Genomic DNA, 18,541 nt, shown 5'->3' on the forward strand with positions numbered 1-18,541 from the left:
TTTCTACGTACTCAGGATTACAATAACAATCTAAGAGACCCATCCATAAAATCAACAAAAGATACAAAGACTTGGATAATACACTCATCTAAATTCATACCACAGAGCCTGAGTTATTATTTATATGCAGCTGTCAAATTACATGACTGATATTCAGTGAAAATATGACAAGATATCCTAAGTTATTTAATATTCTTGGGGCTAGAAGAAACGAGGAGTATAACTTTCTCTAATCTCATTTAATAGGACATGTTTGAAAATTAATGGAGAATATTCATTTTCACTTGGGGTTTTGAAAAATATGTCACAAGACAGCTGAGTAACAAAACATAATAGTCAATGAAAATGCTTATTAAGCACTCTATATCAAACAATGAACTAACAACTTTTCACACATTATTTTGTTCCATTCTTAAAAACAACATGCTGTTAAGACACTTCAGTCGTGTCCGACTCTGTGACCCTATAGACTGTAGCCCGCTAGGTTCCTCTGTCCATGGGATTCTCCAGGCAAGAATACTGGAGTGGGTTGCCATTCCCTTCTCCAGAGGACCTTCCTGACCCAGGGATCGAACCTGTTTCTCTTACATCTCCTGCATTAACAGTCAGGTTCTTTACCACTAATGGCCACCTGGGAAGCCATCTTAAAAACAACAATATGCAAAAACTCTTCTCATCCCCTTCATATAGATGGAAAAACTGACTACAAAGATGTAATAATTAGCACAAGGTCACAGCCAATAGGAGGAAGAGCTGAGAAGTGAGACCAGATCCCAAAGACTAGAGGCTGGGAACTACCTATAAGAAATTAAAGTCAGATTCCAATTTCCTTTTCCTCCTGACCTGAATTATGAAAAAGTTCAGATGGGCACATTTCCTCTTAGCAGTTAAAAATAAAAACACTGGGAAAGCTGATATTGGAAATGAATTAGAACCAATTAATGTCAGCTGAGCAAAACCTCATTCTTACACTAGTATTCACACTGCTTTCCACCCTACTTTTCCTTCACTATCTACTTCAATTTTTAGTCAACAGAAATTTAAACAACAGACAATTTTTCCAGGAAATTTAAGGAGTAAGGATCACAAGAGCATATGTTCTGATAGCCCCATCTCAGAAAATAAGGATTCATTCTCTTTTGGTTTCTAGAATCAACTTCAGTTCATTTCAGTTCGGTCGCTCAGTCGGGTCCAACTCTTTGCGACCCCATGAAGCGCAGCATGCCAGGCCTCCCTGTCCATTACCAACTCCTGGAGTTTACCCAAACTCATGTCCATGTTGAGTCAGTGATGCCATCCAACCATCTCATCTCTGTTGTTCCCTTCTCCTGCCCTCAATCTTTCCCAGCATCAAGGTCTTTTCCAATGAGTCAGTTCTTTGCATGACATGGCCAAAGTATTGGAGTTTCAGCTTCAGCATCAGTCCTTCCAAAGAATATTCAGGACTGATTTCCTTTAGGATTGACTGGTTGGATGTCCGTGCAGTCCAAGGGACTCTCAAGAGTCTTCTCCAACACCACAGTTCAAAAGCATCAATTCTTCAGCACTCACTTTCTTTATAGTCCAACTCTCACATCCATACATGACTACTGGAAAAGCCATAGCCTTGACTAGATGGACGTCCCTTTGTTGGCCAAGTAATGTCTCTGCTTTTTAATGTGCTGTCTAGGTTGGTCATAACTTTCCTTCCAAGGAGTAAGTACCTTTTAATTTCATGGCTGCAATCACCATCTGCAGTGATTTTGGAGCCCCCCAAAATATAAAGTCTGACACTGTTTCCACTGTTTCCCCATCTACTTCCCATGAAGTGATGGGACCAGATGCCATGATCTTTGTTTCCTGAATGTTGAGCTTTAAGCCAACTTTTTCACTCTCCTCTTTCACTTTCATCAAGAGGCTCTTTAGTTCTTCACTTTCTGCCATAAGGGTGGTGTCATCTGCATATCTGAGGTTATTGATATTTCTCCTGGCAATCTTGATTCCAGCTTGTGCTTCTTCTAGCCCAGCAGTTCTCACGATACTCTGCATATAAGTTAAATAAGCAGGGTGACAATATACAGCCTTGATGAATCAAATTAGCTTACCTTCATTCCTATCAGAAATTAATTGGATTAAGATCAGGTCCTTTGAGAAAGCATTCTGAGCAATGAGGCAAATGAACACACCTTAACATATTATACTGTCAATTTTCAAAGGTTTTAATGTGACTCACCTCTCCAGTGACATCCATGGAGTTATTTTCCACAATCATGGGGATTTCTGGCTTAGCTTAAAGGCAAATAAAACAATTAGTGGTCCTGAATGATACCCTGTCTGGTCACTAGTGTGTGTGTGTACATGTGTGTGAAAAATTAATAACATCAGATATTAAACTCCCACTGTGTTCCAGCAGTATATTAGATGCCAAGGAAACAAAGGTGGACACATCATATTCACTGAGAAACTTGTATTTACATGGAAAATGCATATACAAAAACTAGAAATTAGAATTGATATAAGAACTGTTATTAGGAACATGTAGGATTTGAAAAAAGAGAAGCTTCTAACCCAATCTTGGGGAATAAGAGGAGGCTTTTGGAAGAGGGGACATTTGATGCTTTAAAGATGATTATGGGTGAGTCAGGTGAAAAGCGCCTTCCCAGGTGGCTTAGTGGTAAAGAATCCACCTGTCAGTGCAAGAGATAAGGGTTTGATCCCTGAGTCAGGAAGATTTCCTGGAGAAGGAAACAGCAATCCACTCCAGTATCCTTGCCTGGGAAATCCCACAGACAGGAACCTGGTAGGCTACAGTCCATGGGGCTGCAAAACGGTTGGGCATGACTTAGCAACTAAACTGCAACAGGAAGAGCAGGTTAAAGTAGGAATGTAAGGGAGGGGAGGGAACAGGCAGTGGGCAGAGAAAAGAGAGGAACAGTCTATGTGCCCACAGGTCTAGAAATAAAGCATAAGTTAAGGCCCCTGAAGGGAATTGGAAAAACACCTGGTTCTTATTTAGTTGCTTGGCATCAGAAAAGATCAGGGACTATTTCACTGATTTTGTTGTTCTGCTAAACTGTAAGTTCTTAAAGCCAGAATGCTTCATTCATCTCTCCATCTCTAGCATTGATAGTGCACAGCATAAAACAGACATTGAGAACTTCATGCTGAACTGAAGTAGCCTCAAGATAAGTTGAGTGTAACAGACATAGTCCTCTATGAACCAGTGGATAAAATATTAAGACCCTTGTCACAGGTACCATCAGTGTCTGCTACATCCATACAGCCTCTTGCTGGGCACGCCTGTGACTCTCCTCAAGATTTACTGGGGATATGGACACACACTCAGTCCGCAAACAGGGCAGACTGGAAGTCCCAGAGGGTTAATGGTGGTAACAGATGGGGAGTTGTGGATAATGCCCTAGCTTCCTTGCCTTTGTCGCAGATAACTCTGATGCATGTTCTCCCACGATTTCCCAGTGGGAGTGAGCTCTAAGCCCACATCGCTAACTGGCTTGATCATGTACATTTTATTATCTTCCTTCCCTTCCTTGACATATTTTTCCCACTCCTATATTTCCTAGGATTATCTCTCTAATAAATTAACTCAAATCCTTTTCTCAAAGTTTTCTTTCAGGGAAACCCAAACCAAGATACAATAGTAAGGGGAGGAGGCCTATTTCTGACCTCTTATTAGCAACAAATGCTGGTAGAATGAAGGGCCTGAAAGCAGGAACAAGTGTACTAAAAGTTGCAGGGGTGATAGATACAGACAGATTATTTAGGGGGGAATCAAGATTGTGGGAGAACCAACTTGTGATGGCAGGGGACTCCTCATAAGGAAAGTCAAGTCATAGGAGACGAGCGAGGGGGATGCAGGAAGTGGCAGAGGGGAAGCTTCCAGTTTATGGTCTGGTAGAGAACAAAGGTGTTCAGGAAGAAGCAATAAACCAGATGAAGGGCATGTAGAATGGCTCAGTGACACATATCAGTATTTATTTCAAGGTTTTCGTGTTTTTGTTTTTGGCTTACTCTATTTGAGGAATCGCCTGGCGACACAGAGTGGGTCCTGAATAAGATACGCGGTATAATTCTGTGCCAGGATCACTGTGATATACACTCGGGTGACACCCCAAATAGATTAAAGACTGGATAAGACTGTCCAAACACAACCTATCTGGCTCATTTGCTAAAGGGGAAAATCAGAAAGCAGAAAAGTCTAGTTATTTTAACAAGTAGGCAGTGTCTTGTATTTTTAAGCATCCACTGAAAGGAGTTCAAAGAAGAAGCAAACAAAAATATAGAGGCAGAGAGATGTGGAGGGGATGAGATGGAAAAGAGTGAAAAGCATTCTAGACCAAGATGAAGATAATTTAATGCAGCAAAGAGATACGGGACATGGTTTAAATGTTGACAAGGCAATTAGATCGAGTTATGGTACAAAAATCCTTGGTCAAATGGGACACAGTTGCTTAACACAGAATTCTTTCTTTTCACATCCTGGATGACTGCCTCCATCGATTTGCCAGTAGTGAGGCCAGATGAATTGGTCTCGTGTTTAGGTTAAGACAGTCACACCCCATAAATGAGAGAATGGTGTTATCAATCAAAGAGATGAACAGTCTTTCCAACTCATCACAGGACACCGTCTAGGCCCCATAAGGAACCTGATCACGGGGGCAATTGATTCTTCCCTAACCCATCCCAGAGGAGAGACAGAGAAAGACAGGTAAGGAAGGAGCAAGGGAAGGAAGGCAAGAGAAAGAGTCAAAGAAAGACATACAGGAAAAGCTATCGGCAAGAGACTTCAAACTAAATACATTTTGGCTGCAGCTATTTCCTTATTTATGAACTAAAGGGTTTGCATTTCCTTTAAAATACTGGGCTGTGTGATCTCTAGTAATAATTCAATAAGATTCTAGGTAAAAACAGATTTTTCACTTATCCTATCATTTAGTTAATTGAGAAAAAAGTCTACCAGTCCATGCTCTTAGGTTTTGTGAATTATTTTCTCTTTTACCTCATTTTCAAAAACAATGAATTGCTTATCCACATCACTGCTTTCCTCTTGGCCTTCATTTAAAAATGATGTTTTAATAAAAAATAAATTCAAAAAATAAAAATAACAGAAAAATGATGTTTTGAAAAACACAGTTCTTGGTCACAAAAATGAAAAATATCTAAAGCCAACAAGTTTCTATTCATTAATATTTCCTTGCATCACTGAACAAAAAAGAATTTTCCCATTTTCCTTAAATTTGCAACCTGCACAGTCTCTGCAGTCTGACTGAGGCCACAGTGGATATTTCAGCTAAGCCCCACTCGAGGGCCAGCCCTGCAGGTTCCTTTGCTGGAGGAGCTGGACAGTCTCTCACCCCAGCTGGCCTTGGTGGGGCCGAGGGGACTCCTGCAGAGTTTCTTAGGAGCTGTGTTTGTCATCTACCTTTTCTCACACTGGCCTTACTCCACCTTGCTCCAGCAAGCAACTTTTATACAACTAGACAACTAAGCAATTAGATTTTGGCAGTTATAACGAAAGAGACTTCCCATATTCTCAGGAGACATTAAAACCATAAAGTAGTGGTCATATGGAAAACCATATGGTAGCTTACGTAAGGTAGTGGTTAGTGGTCACCAGGAAACTGAAGATCTATGGCAGCTGAATCATCATTCTTTAGCTTCCTTCCCTCGTCCCCACCCCCAACATGAATGACAAGTGTCAAGACAAACAGAACTCCAGAATAGCGCCCCTTGAGTGGCTGTTCTCTAGCTAACAGAGGGTTTCATCTTTGGCGGGGGAAGAATCTGGGGACAGTAACAGGAGCATGACAGGGACTCCAGAGAACAGAAACTCTTACCAAAAACCTTGACTGTGGTGGAGCTCCTCAAGACTCTGCCAGGCCTGACTACAATGTGGCAAGAGAACTTCCGGCCATCATCGTGGATTTGGACTGGAGAGAGTTGGAGCCTGTAGTCTGTACCTATCCGGACTCTGTCTTTAAATAACGCGGAATTGCTGATGGGGTGACCTCGAGTGGTAAGTGTTTCCTGAGTTCCGTTATCCTCCTGATGAGACAAAATGGTTACCAGCTTTGAGCCTCAATTGTGCCAGCTCTGGACTAGGCATTCCACATGGAGTAATCCAGTTGTGCTTTGTGACAATGGAGATGATGAATGAAGAATTGAAATTAAGAGATACTGAGTATGTTACTAGAGAAAGTATGATTACACTCAACTTTGAATTTAAAATATACTGTCATTCTCTCTAACACAAATAGAAATTGCTGCTCTTCTGATTAAAACTTCTCCTTCATCACCTTCTATGAGCTGCATATTGACAGTGGGGTTTGGGGGAGGGTACAGCCCTGGCAATTAATGTCAGGTCATAATTCTCATTTCAACTTCTGAAATCGTAATGCTAGGATGTGTTCAGGGGCCTGAATCTGTTTTACCTGGATGATTACAATCATCCTTTCTTCCCAGCATTCCTTTAGAAAAGCTCTCATTTTAGCTCCACTTGGAATGAGGACCAGGATGAGGTTAAGAAAGACTCCTAAAATGCAAATGTTAAGGAGGAACTCACTCTCAGGGTCTTGTAAGTGCAGGAAAGGCACTGAAAGGGGGTTCCTCCTTAAATATTGTGTCCTTTGGCATCTTCTAGCCTCTGCTCTTATTTCTGTGTCTGTGACCTTCAAAGAGGACACGTAAAGATTAGGCTGTAAATGCTAATTGGTTCCTCTAGTCCATATTCGTTCTTAGGTCTATGAAAAATGCTCCCACCATTCTTACCTTATCCTGAATTTCATGGACAAGGTGTCATGGTGTTGGTCAGTGTCAGTACATGTGCTGACTAAGGGTCTAGTGAGGAGGGGACTCTTGAGGGGCATAAATATAGAGGAAGGTTATGACCTTATATTTATACTCCTTTATAACTCAGCATTTTAAGCTGAGTGCTTTGAACACATTCTGATGCACAGCTTCTTTGGAGATTCTTGTGCAGTTGTTTTGGGATAAGCCTCATCCCAGGGCACATTTTTAAAAAGGTCCTCGGAGAAGCCAGGGCTGAGAACCACTGGTCTAATGCCAAACAATAGATGAATCATTATTTGTAGGGGCTGGGGGAAAATGCAAGGAACTGAAAAGAAGGCTGAACAGGGAAGGAAGTTACGAAAGAATGAAAATGAAGGTCTGTGACTTGGAATCTCTAGTTCAAAAAATTAGATTCTGCGTGGAAGAAAAGAAGCTAGGTGAGGGAGAGAATTCAAGTATGAGCTGGGAGCAGAACAGGAAGTGTAAACAGGAAGACAGACTTCTTTTATGGTTTATATAGATATTTCCAGAATACACTTAGTAGAAATTCTTACATGCTGCTACTGCTACTGCTGCTGCTAAGTCGCTTCAGTCGTGTCCATCTGTGACCCCATAGACGGCAGCCCACCAGGCTTCTCCGTCCATGGGATTTTCCAGGCAAGAGTATTGGAGCGGGGTGCCATTGCCTTCTCCAACTCTCTTACATAAGACACCATTTTTATTGGTAACAGCTTTACCTGCAAATAGACAGATAGTACTGCCTTCAGAGCATCACAGACTTACTCCTGAAGCGAGGTACATAACCACATAAAGAGGGACCTAATGCTCTGGGTTGCTGTATTCCTAACAACAAAGAGTACAGAAAATTAAAGGGAGACAGGGGCCTTAGATTATGTTCTGGAGAAGGGGCCCTAAGAGGAGCCCTAAGTATTGGGTGGTGACAGCAGAAGAAACAGGAAGGCATTTCACTCAGCCTCTGTGATCTGGAGGCCAGTGCATAAATCCCCGATAAATAAACATGCGTGCTGTGAACTTTCAAAGATGGGAACATGTGTTTGCATGTTTAATCATGTAAATTAGTTCACGTGTCTGGTGTACATTGTCAGCAGGTGCATGCGTTCTCTACAAGGGGTTGTGCTTTTGTGCACTTACTTTTTATAACTTAGTAATGAAGACCTGATGGAACTGGAGGCCCAGAGAGAGAACAGAGAGACCAGAGGAAGAAGAAGAAACCAAAGAACCAAAGAGAACCATGACATGGGACACGGCAAGGGGACGTTCTTTATTTGAGGTGGCACTGTTAGCTCTTGAGGCACAGGACCCAACTGTAGAACAGTACACAAAGGCTGCAGCAGTCATTTAGAATGCAATCCAGGGCTATCGTGTCATCTATGATCAGGAAAAAAAAAGCTGCTACTCAGATATCACTGGATCATTTTTTCAAGAGGGTAGATAGAATTGAATCCAGCCAAGAATGAGAATCTGCCATCGTCAGGCGTGAGTGAAACTGCAGCTTTCTCTCCATCTCCTATTGCTGACAATCTTTCAGGTCTATCATCTCCCCTCTCTACTCCCTTCTCCGGTCAGTAACTCTTCTTGCCTGTTCACTTGATGCCAGCCCCTGTGTGCCAGCTGTTGCACTGTACTACTGTACTTTTCAAGGTACTGTCCTGTAACATTGAAAACGTGTTTGTTTTTTTTTTAATGTGTGTGAAAAGTTATAGTACAGTATTGTATAGCTGATTGAGTTAGTTGGGTACCTAGGTTAACTTTGTTGGACTCACAAATTGGACTTATGAACACACTCTCAGAATGGAACTCATTCATGTAGGGAACTTACTATAATTAAGGAAGCAGGCTCACCCTGCAGGTCCTTCAGTACAAGCTGTTTCACTGTTCTTGTTTTATGCAAGGGACTGTTTTTGTGAGAATCCGGAGGTTCAAAATGCTTGATCTTTTAGTAAATGCTTTGCCATTTGGAATGTTTCCATCTGTCACTTTGTTGTGGGAAGATAGGCAGTCAGAGGCTGAGGTTGGAGACTGGTGAGAATATGGTTTTTTCTTTATTCTGTATCTGGGAGTGACTGGCCAAAGTAGTTTAACTGATGGAGAAAAGATATTTTTTTAAAGAAATCAGGCTTAGGTTTTTTTGTTTTTTTGGGGGGGAGTTTGACTGTTATAGAGGAGGGATTTGTCCCTTCATTGGGAAAGATAGATTCGGTTGCAAAATGTCCGTGTAACCTATAACATCAGGAGATCCTGAGAGATTGTAGAGGCCCCAGATATAAAGGGGATGGGGCAAGAACCTGCATGTAATCACCTGCTCTCATAGAGCAAATGGGAAGAGAGGTGACAAAAGGCAGGCAAACAATGAAATGTCTAGTGCTGGGAGAGGGAGAAGCAATACTATTATTGCGACTACAACTAAATTACTATTAAATTATTATTACTAATACTATTACTATTTTGTATTACTACTAAATACTATTACTATTTCTATGACCACAACTAAATGTTCACATTATTAGTCATAGCTTAAGTTTATTTAGCACCTACTTTTAGGTGCTGTGCCAAGTTCTTTCAAGTCTTATTTAATCCTTAAAACAATCTGAAATAAACCAAGGTTAGGTAACTTGCTCAAAGGTCACAGAGAGAAGGTACTTAAGTCACAGCACCAAGAAAGGGACAAAAATGTCTCTGAGACATTACATCTTAATAAAACCAAACCATCACAAAACAAATAAAACAATTTTGTGGATTATCTAGATTGAAAAATTTAGAAGAAACTCCAGGAAGCCAGAGGTTTTTATATAAATGGGAGATCTTGGAGGTGTGGACAGTTTGTTGATTGAAAGGAGCCTTTTATGATATGTTGAGCTACCTTTAGCTATTTCAATTCCTAAAAGATGATGCTGTGAAAGTGCTGTACTCAATATTCCAGCAAATTTGGAAAACTCAGCAGTGGCCACAAGACTGGAAAAGATCAGTTTTCATTCCAATCCCAAAGAAAGGCAATGTCAAAGAATGTTCAAACTACCACACAATTGCACTTATCTCACACACTAGCAAAGTAATGCTCAAAATTCTCCAAGCCAGGCTTCAACAGCATGTGAACCGTGAAATTCCAGATGCTCAAGCTGGATTTAGAAAAGGCAGATGAATCAGAAATCAAATCGCCAACATCTGCTGGATCATCAAAAAGAAAGAGAATTCCATAAAAACATCTGCTGCTGCTGCTGCTGCTAAGTCGCTTCAGTCGTGTCCGACTCTGTGTGACCCCATAGACGGCAGCCCACCAGGCTCCCCCGTCCCTGGGATTCTCCAGGCAAGAACACTGGAGTGGGTTGCCATTTCCTTCTCCAATGCATGAAAGTGAAAAGTGAAAGTGAAGTCGCTCAGTCGTGTCCGACTCTTAGCAATCCCATGGACCGCAGCCTACCAGGCTCTTCTGTCCATGGGATTTTCCAGACAAGACTACTGGAGTGGGGTGCCATTGCCTTCTCTGATAAAAATATCTACTTCTCCTTTATTGACAATGCCAAAGCCTTTGATTGTGTGGATCACGACAAACTGGAAAATTCTGAAAGAGGTGGGAATACCAGACCACCTGACCTGCCTCCTGAGAAATCTGTATGCAGGTCAGGAAGCAAAAGTTAGAACTGGACATGGAACAACAGACTGGTTCCAAATTGGGAAAGGAGCCAGTCAAGGCTGTATATTGTCATCCTGCTTATTTAACTTATATGCAGAGTACATCATGAGAAATGCTGGGCTGGATGAAGCACACACAAGCTGGAATCAAGATTGCCAAGAAATATCAATAACCTCAGATATGCAGATGACACCACCCTTATGGCAGAAAGTGAAGAACTAAAAAGCCTCTTGATGAAAGGGAAAGGACAGTGAAAAACTCAACATTCAGAAACCTAAGATCATGGCATCTGGTCCCATCACTTCATGGCAAATAGATGGGGAAACAATGGAAACAGTGACAGATTTATTTTGGGGGGCTCCAAAATCACTGCAAATGCTGACTGCAGCCATGAAATTAAAAGAGACTTGCTCCTTGGAAGAAAAGCTATGACCAACCTAGACAGCATACATTTCTTTGCCAACAAAGGTCCATCTAGTCAAAGCTGTGGTTTTCCAGTATCATGTATGGATGTGAGAGTTGGACTATAAAGAAAGCTGAGCACTGAAGAATCGATGCTTTTGAACTGTGGTGTTGGAGAAGACTCTTGAGAGTCCCCTTGGACTGCAAGGACATCCAACCAGTCCATGTTAAAGGAAATCAGTCCTGAGTATTCATTGGAAGGACTGATGCTGAGGCTGAAACTCCAATACTTTGGCCACCTGATGTAAAGAAGTGACTGATTTGAAAAGACCCTGATGCTGGGAAAGATTGAAAGCAGTAGGAGAAGGGGATGACAGAGGATGAGATGGTTGGATGGCATCATCAACTCGATGGACGTGAGTTTGAGTAAGCTCCGGGAATTGGTGATGGACAGGGAAGCCTGGTGTGCTGAAGTTCATGGGGTCACAAAGAGTCGGACACAAAACTGAACAGAACTGACCTACCTTTGGTGACAGGTGTCACAGAATACACCTCCACTCTCTCTCACCTGATAAGAATGATTCTAGGGCATTTGTCCTACAAGAAAGATGGGTAGGGGATCTTGCACAGAATCTTTGTTCTTGGCTGTTTTTCCTTTCTTCTTTTGATAATTTTAAAAATACTAATGTGCATGAGCACTCAGTCATGTCTGACTCTTTGTGACCTATAGTCGACTCTTTCCAGTCTGTAATCCACCAGGCTCCTCTGTCCATGGGATTTGGAATGGGTTACCATTTTCTCCTCTAGGGGAGAGGAGATCCTGACCCAGGATTCGAACTCCTGTCTCCTTCATTGGCAGGTGGATTCTTTACCACTGAGCCACCTGAGAATCCCTAAAATATTAATAAATATTTCTAAAACTTCATGAAATTTACAACTTGCTGGACCCTTAGAATAGAATGAGGAATGTAGATGGAATTAGCTAGTGTATAGGATACACCTACATGAGTCCTAACACTCAACAAATGTTCAATTAATACAAAATCACTGTCTTACAACCTGAGCTGGATCAGCTTGCTGTGAATTCATGATTATTTACTCTCTCCATGGTTAAATTAAAGAATTATGGAGAGTACTAAAATGAACTCTTTAAAAATTACTTTTTAATATGTATTAAACATAGGTACTGTGTTAAGTTAATCACCACCTCACAACACCACCATGGGGCTGGTACTATAATTATATAATTATGATAAAATTATAATTGTGTTATATAATTATCCCTTTTTGTGGATGACAGAACTAAAATCAGGCTGGGCAGCATATCCAAGGCTGTATAGAATTCTGATACAAAAGGAAAAATGTGTGTCCTTATGTGCACTTAGCAAAACATTCTCCCATATTTTGACATATTTAACAGTGGAAACAGTTAATAAAAACTCTACAGTTTAACATTTGAAAACTGATTTCATAAAGTCATGCATTGTTCAGTATTTTCTCCTGTCCTTGTCCACCTGCATGCCTGTGGCCCTAAGGGGGCACCATGCCACAAAGACCCAGGAACCACAGGCTGATTGTGAAAATCCTGTTCCTTGAAGAGCATAGCAGGGTCTCATAACAAACAGAAGACATCTTGCCTTTATTTAAAAATTTGGCATTTTGTTTATCATGGATTTTCCATAAATTTTGATACTTGAAAGTATTGTGATTACTGGTTTCTTGGGGGAACTTCCTTAAATTTTGCAGCCAAGGTGAAGGCCCTACTCATTTCACCCTAATCCTAGCTCTTAGGTCACACTGCTAGCAAATGCAGATTTGAAAACAGGATTTGAATGCAACAATCTCCCTCTAAAAGCCATGCTGTTAATGACTTTGCTTCATAGAGCCTCAAAAGGCAGTAGAACCGACAGTCCTTGACATTTCTACTGAGAGTCTGTTTGAGGAGAAGAACAAATTCACAAGAAAAACAAACAGAAAATCAGTACCCATAGAAGGAAAATAAATGCATAAGGAAATAATAAACAGGAGTTGGATAAAATAATTAGCATGATGAGGGCTGGGAGGGGTCATATTGAATCATGGAAAACTTCTCCTGAATGTCTCTTAATGACCTGATAAACCCTAAGATAATTTGCAGAAGGGTTCCTATTTTAGTACTGGACTCAGAATTTTCAGTGCAGAAAAGAGACTATGGTACTATTTGATTTAATGAGGCTACCTCATCTCTGGGCTGCCCTGAGCTCCATGTCAGAGCAGGCAGTAGTGGCCACAGCACAAGGCAGGTGCTGAGTGTATAGAGCCCATTCAATAAATTCTGTGAACTGCATCGATTGATACTTCTTTATCTCCTAACTGCTTCTTATCTTCACTTTGCTCTATTTATTCCCCATCCACTAAGTGCTATCACAGCAGGCTGCTTGCAAAGCTCCTCATGTCCATTGTATAGAAATCCACAACAATATTTTTTCCAATCAACACAATTGGTTGTCAACATTTTATAAGTTGGCTAACACTTCAGTTTTGATTATGGTGAAGGTAGCTAGGGTCAGCTGCCATCAGATACAAGGTGACAGCTTTCTTTTCTGAATAGCTAGGCTTGGAGGAGCCTGGTGGGCTACAGTCCATGGAGTTGCTAAGAGTTGGACACAACTGAGCGACTTCACTTTCAATTTTCACTCTCATGCACTGGAGAAGGAAATGGCAACCCACTCCAGTGTTATTGCCTGGAGAATCCCAGGGACAGGGAAGCTTGGTGGGCTGCCGTCTATGGGGTCGCACAGAGTCGGACACGACTAAAGCGACTTAGCAGCAGCAGCAGCAGCAGTCTTCCCATAGGCATGGAAAACCAATATTGTTTACAGTGTGTGTGTACTGTCGCTTCAGACTCTTGAGAGTTCATGGACTGTAGCCTGCCAGGCTCCTCTGTCCAAGGGATTCTCCAGGCAAGAATACTGGAGTGGGTTGCCATGCCCTCCTCCAGGGGATCTTCCTGACCCAGGGATCGAACCCACATCTCTTATGTTTCCTGCATTGGCAGGTGGGTTCTTTACTACTAGTGCCACCTGGGAAGCCCATTTTGATTTTCATTTACATGTAAAATATTACAAATAGTAAAGAAGAGAGTACAGAAAAGATACATTTATAGAGAAAAATTTAAAGAAACAAGCCTCTAGATTCTAGTTGTATGCCTTTATCATTAGTATTGAACTGTTTGATATGTTTCTCACTTTCTATTCCTGATTTTAAAGAGAAAAGTCATGGGTTTCTCTTTATCCACCAAGTTTGGGAACAACCATCCCTCAACATCTCTCCCACCCTGACAAAGGGGGTGCTGCCAACGTGTGCTCACAGGTCCCAGGGTCTTGGTGAAATACATGTCTGCTGTTTGTTGGCTTTAATTATCCAGCTCAAAAATAACCTAAGAGGTTTTTCCAGGTCCATTTAGTCAGAATCAAATTATTTTCCCTCCATGTTGCTATTTTACATTTTTATTAAAGTTGTATTTCATGGTAGGAAACATGTCCAATACAGGTTTCTATCCCTGTAGGACCCAGCACTTAAAACAGATTCACATATGTTTGTTAGACTGAACTGAAATTTATACTGTGGGAAATCAGGACAATAGTTTGGAATGAACACAGGACATTAGAGGAAATTGAGAAGCTCCCAGAATAACCCTGCAGAATTTCCCTGATGACTGCAGGCTCACGCCCCAGGACATAAACTGGGAAGAATATCATTTGTCCTCTACAAACTGCATTCCATCTAAAAACACATATTCTATGACTTTTTTGTCATCACATCATGCACACGGACCCTCAACAGACAGCCTCTGTGCTTACTTAGTTACCTCTTGTCCTACAGAAATGTCAGATACACAGTTTGCACCAGATGCCTTTCTACTTCAGTGTAGTCATGATCCTGGAATGTAAAATTCCAGAATGCAAGGGATCTGCTCCATGGACACATTTAACACAGTCTCAGCATGGGATCAGGGAAGCACAGTCAATAATATTTTTATGATAACTGAAAATCCCAATAATTACCTTTCCCGTGAAGGTCATTAACTGAATTAGATTTTATAAAATTCCACATACAGAACATGGCTTTTGTTTTCCAGTGACTTAGATTAAACTAATTTTAGTCTGTCAAATTGTTTCCAGGGTTTAACGCAGCTCTTGAAGTAGGGAACATTCTGCAGCTCCCCAGAGTTACTGAGTTCGATATACCCTTATACTGGGTTTCTACCCTCCTGAGCTCATCTTCATCATCTCTTTGTAACCTTTTCTAAAAGTCACATTATATCATATCTGTAAGAATGATTGGTTATCATTATTACTGCTGGCTTAACAAGAAACTGAAGTACTAAAATATGGATTGAGGGGATATTTATATCCTCTGCAGACTTATAACAGTCATGACATAAAGAGCTGTAGTTTATTCCTTAATAATGGAAGATTAGATGATTTCATCTCAGACTTGCTGAATCCCACAGCGCTGGCAGGGTGGAGGACAAATGTAAATCAAAGGAGCAAAAAGATTTCAACATTTAAAAGGGAAATGCACAGTTGGAATTTAATCAGCATATTTGCCAATACAATGTTCCCTTTGAAAAGAAGTTTCTTTCAAAAAGATTCCTCAAGTTGTCTCAGTTATGATGCATTCTTTAAAGTGAGAGCACGGTCTGAGGTTTCAGTAGAAGTTTAGGACTCATTCTGTCACTATGACCTTAGATGCAATCTCTCCATCCCTTATTTATCTCAAATGCCTTGGCAGGATTCAAAGATAATGTTTACAGAGCCTTCTTAGTTTCTTTGAAGACAATTGTTAGAGGATGTCTTATTAGTTATCTAGTCATTGATACTTAATGAGCTTCTCATTAACTAATCACACAGCCAGCATGAGGTTTAGTGATCACCCATTTAATAGGAAGCCAACAAATACCATTCAATTATTTATTAGATATTTACTGAGTGCCTATAGTCAAGGCAATATACTAGATCTAGGGATTTTTAAAATGACTGATGCAGCTTTTTGCCATGGAGAAGTTCAGTGTCACAGAAAAGATACAACGGACTGAAAACTTTAACAGTTTCTTGGAAAAACAGATTAGACTCTCTTCAGATAAGACAAGGATACTACAGATCAACTTAATAGCCCACAAAAATCTCTAAGTAAAGCTTTATTAAATCTTAGTCTTTTTGATTACTATAAAATATTACTACTCCTATTGATAGTGACTTAGTGATAATTAGGGTAGAAAATTTTTGCCCATTGGTGGAAATATTAATAATGTAAACTAGGTATAGATACTGTATTTCCATTACAGTAATGTTTAATACAGCAGGTTTCTGTCTTGAGAAGATCTCTTCTTTTTTTTTTTTTCTAAGAACCACCTTGTATCACATTAGTTAAGAAAAACTGACTTTTTAATGATGGGCATAATGTCAGGCAGGAAGTCTTACATTTCAGCAACCAAACCATAAAAAGGGGGAGCATACATTTTTCGACATGATAAACAGACACTGTAGCTTTTAGAACAATTTGAGAAAGGCATTTTATAATGTCTTTTGATCATACTGACTATCCAAAAAAATATCTAGACAATAAAAAATTATTAGGAGGTTATATTTTAAAGTCTCCTTGAAAGTCAGTTATTTTGGATTTGGCACATCCTCAAAGAAATCTTTTTACATGAAGGGTCAGTTTCCAAGACGGTCCACAAAACTACTAACTTGTAATATAAATGATCAACCATGCAAGTACAGTATTTTGCAGATGGTATCAGCTGCTATACTCATGGACATCTATTAGTTATGTAAGAATTTTAAAATCTTGTGTTTTCATTTTGATGAAGACCTGAAAAATTAATATAGTCATATTCTGGATCATCAACCCCACCCATTTCATGATTCTCAAAATTGTGTTTATGGTAATCATAATTGTGTAAGGCTTGTATTATCAACTGATTTAACAGTAGTATTAGAAGTCCACTCCATATATTGGTTAATAGCTGGATGCCATTTGGTTGACTTGCCTTGGAAAATTTCACATAAAAATCCATATTTCTGTTTTGTTTTATTCTTGTAAGTCAGAAAACATAGCTACCATAGGCCTGTCATTACCTGTGGCGGTGATGGAGCTGGACAGTGGCCGTTTCGTATAGACATACTGTTTCTCTCATGGACGTTTTCTGTTTGTGTTTGATATGCATTAAGAGTTTGTGTTTCCTGGTCCAAGCAATGCTGTGTATTTTCCAGGATGTGGTAGTAGGGTTCTGGGAAAAAAAGGGAGTCTATGCCCCTGCACGTGTTGTGTGTAAACAAATAAGCATGAGAGGGGCTTCTGCTGGATGTGGCTCCTCTCCAGGGCACCATCATACTTTTTTCTTTCATCATTGTTGAGTATACAGCTTGAAATATAAACTAACCTTTAGGAACTATTTTCTAAGTCACTGTATTCAAAGACCCAGGGGCTTGCTGAGTTGGAAGGAATCCTAGTGTCCTCCCTTCCCTCCTCCAGACATTAACTCAACCTTCACATAATGCTTGTCTCTTATCCAGTGTGCTTCCTTCCCTATTATTACTTGTTATTCATCTTCACTTCATTAATATTTAAAGATCATGGCCATTATTCACTGAAAAGGGCAACACTTACCACCAGCCATGCAAAGGTGAGCACAGATGAAATTTCTAAGGAGGTGTTTTGAAAGCATGGTATTTCCAGAGTCCCATTTATCTCTATTTCTATTGTATGGTTGTTTCTGCATTCTTCTTGTGCCACTGTAACAAAACATAAAGAGGGAAAGACATGGACCTATGATTGGTCTGTAAAGTGTTTTTAATCCAAGAAATGAGAACAGTTTTAGTATAGAGATTCAACTATCTTCAGGGTACACCTATGAAGAGGACCCCACCACCTACAGTCCTCATTGTATAAATGGCATAACTGAGAAGCACAGGGTTGTCTATCACTGAATAACTACAGGGAAACTGCCCTAACAGAATCCAGCTCACAGTTCAGTACATTCTTCTGCTTTAACCTCAAGTTGGTGCATTAGTCTTAGATCATATTTCCTGGATCAGGTAGAATACAAAACATTATAATCTGGCCTTCATTGTCTTTTAAAATTTTTAATAGACAATTTTTTTTAGAGAAGTTTTAGGTACATAGCAAAATTGAGTGGGAAGTACAGAGTTTCCATATACACCCTGCCCTCATGCATGCACAATCTCCCCTATTATTAACATCCCTAACCACAGTGATGCCTTTATTACAATCAATGAAACTAGATCAAACACATCATCACCCAAAGTCCATATTTTATTTACATAAGGCTTACTTTTGGTGTTGTACATTCCATGAATTTTGACCAAAGTCTGATATATATCCACTCTTGTAATATCATATAGAATAGTTTCATTGAACTAAAAATCCTTTGTGCTCTGCCTTTTCATCCCTTCCTTTCACCAAACTTCTGACATATGCTGATCTTTTCACTGCTTTTATACCTGATTGTCTTTTTAGAGCTTACAAATATTTCTCCAAAGAAAAAAATCACACAGAAAAACACATCAGGAAACTCCAAGGAAGCATGTTTAATGAATTATTTTCATTTTTAAAGTGATATGAGATAAATAGTTTTATAGTCTCTCTTTTGGGGAAAGTTATATACACATATATATACATTTGTGAGTAAAC

General features: G+C 40.1%; 1 protein-coding gene across 2 annotated transcripts in view; it reads right to left on the bottom strand.

Annotated features, from left to right (window-relative positions):
- The window catches only part of CD96 (CD96 molecule), a 100,907-nt gene that overhangs the window by 66,456 nt on the left and 15,910 nt on the right, over positions 1–18,541 (bottom strand). For both annotated transcript variants that reach the window (XM_040224875.1, XM_040224882.1), the window contains exons 3-5: positions 17,498–17,622; positions 5,835–6,042; positions 2,213–2,268 (exon numbers count right to left, since the gene is read on the bottom strand). In XM_040224875.1, coding sequence (XP_040080809.1) covers positions 2,213–2,268; positions 5,835–6,042; positions 17,498–17,622 — 389 coding nt within the window. The remainder of the gene's footprint in view (positions 1–2,212; positions 2,269–5,834; positions 6,043–17,497; positions 17,623–18,541) is intronic.

The sequence above is a fragment of the Oryx dammah genome, unplaced genomic scaffold, assembly GCF_014754425.2.
Source record: "Oryx dammah isolate SB20612 unplaced genomic scaffold, SCBI_Odam_1.1 HiC_scaffold_2, whole genome shotgun sequence".
NCBI classification, from domain to species: domain Eukaryota; kingdom Metazoa; phylum Chordata; class Mammalia; order Artiodactyla; family Bovidae; genus Oryx; species Oryx dammah.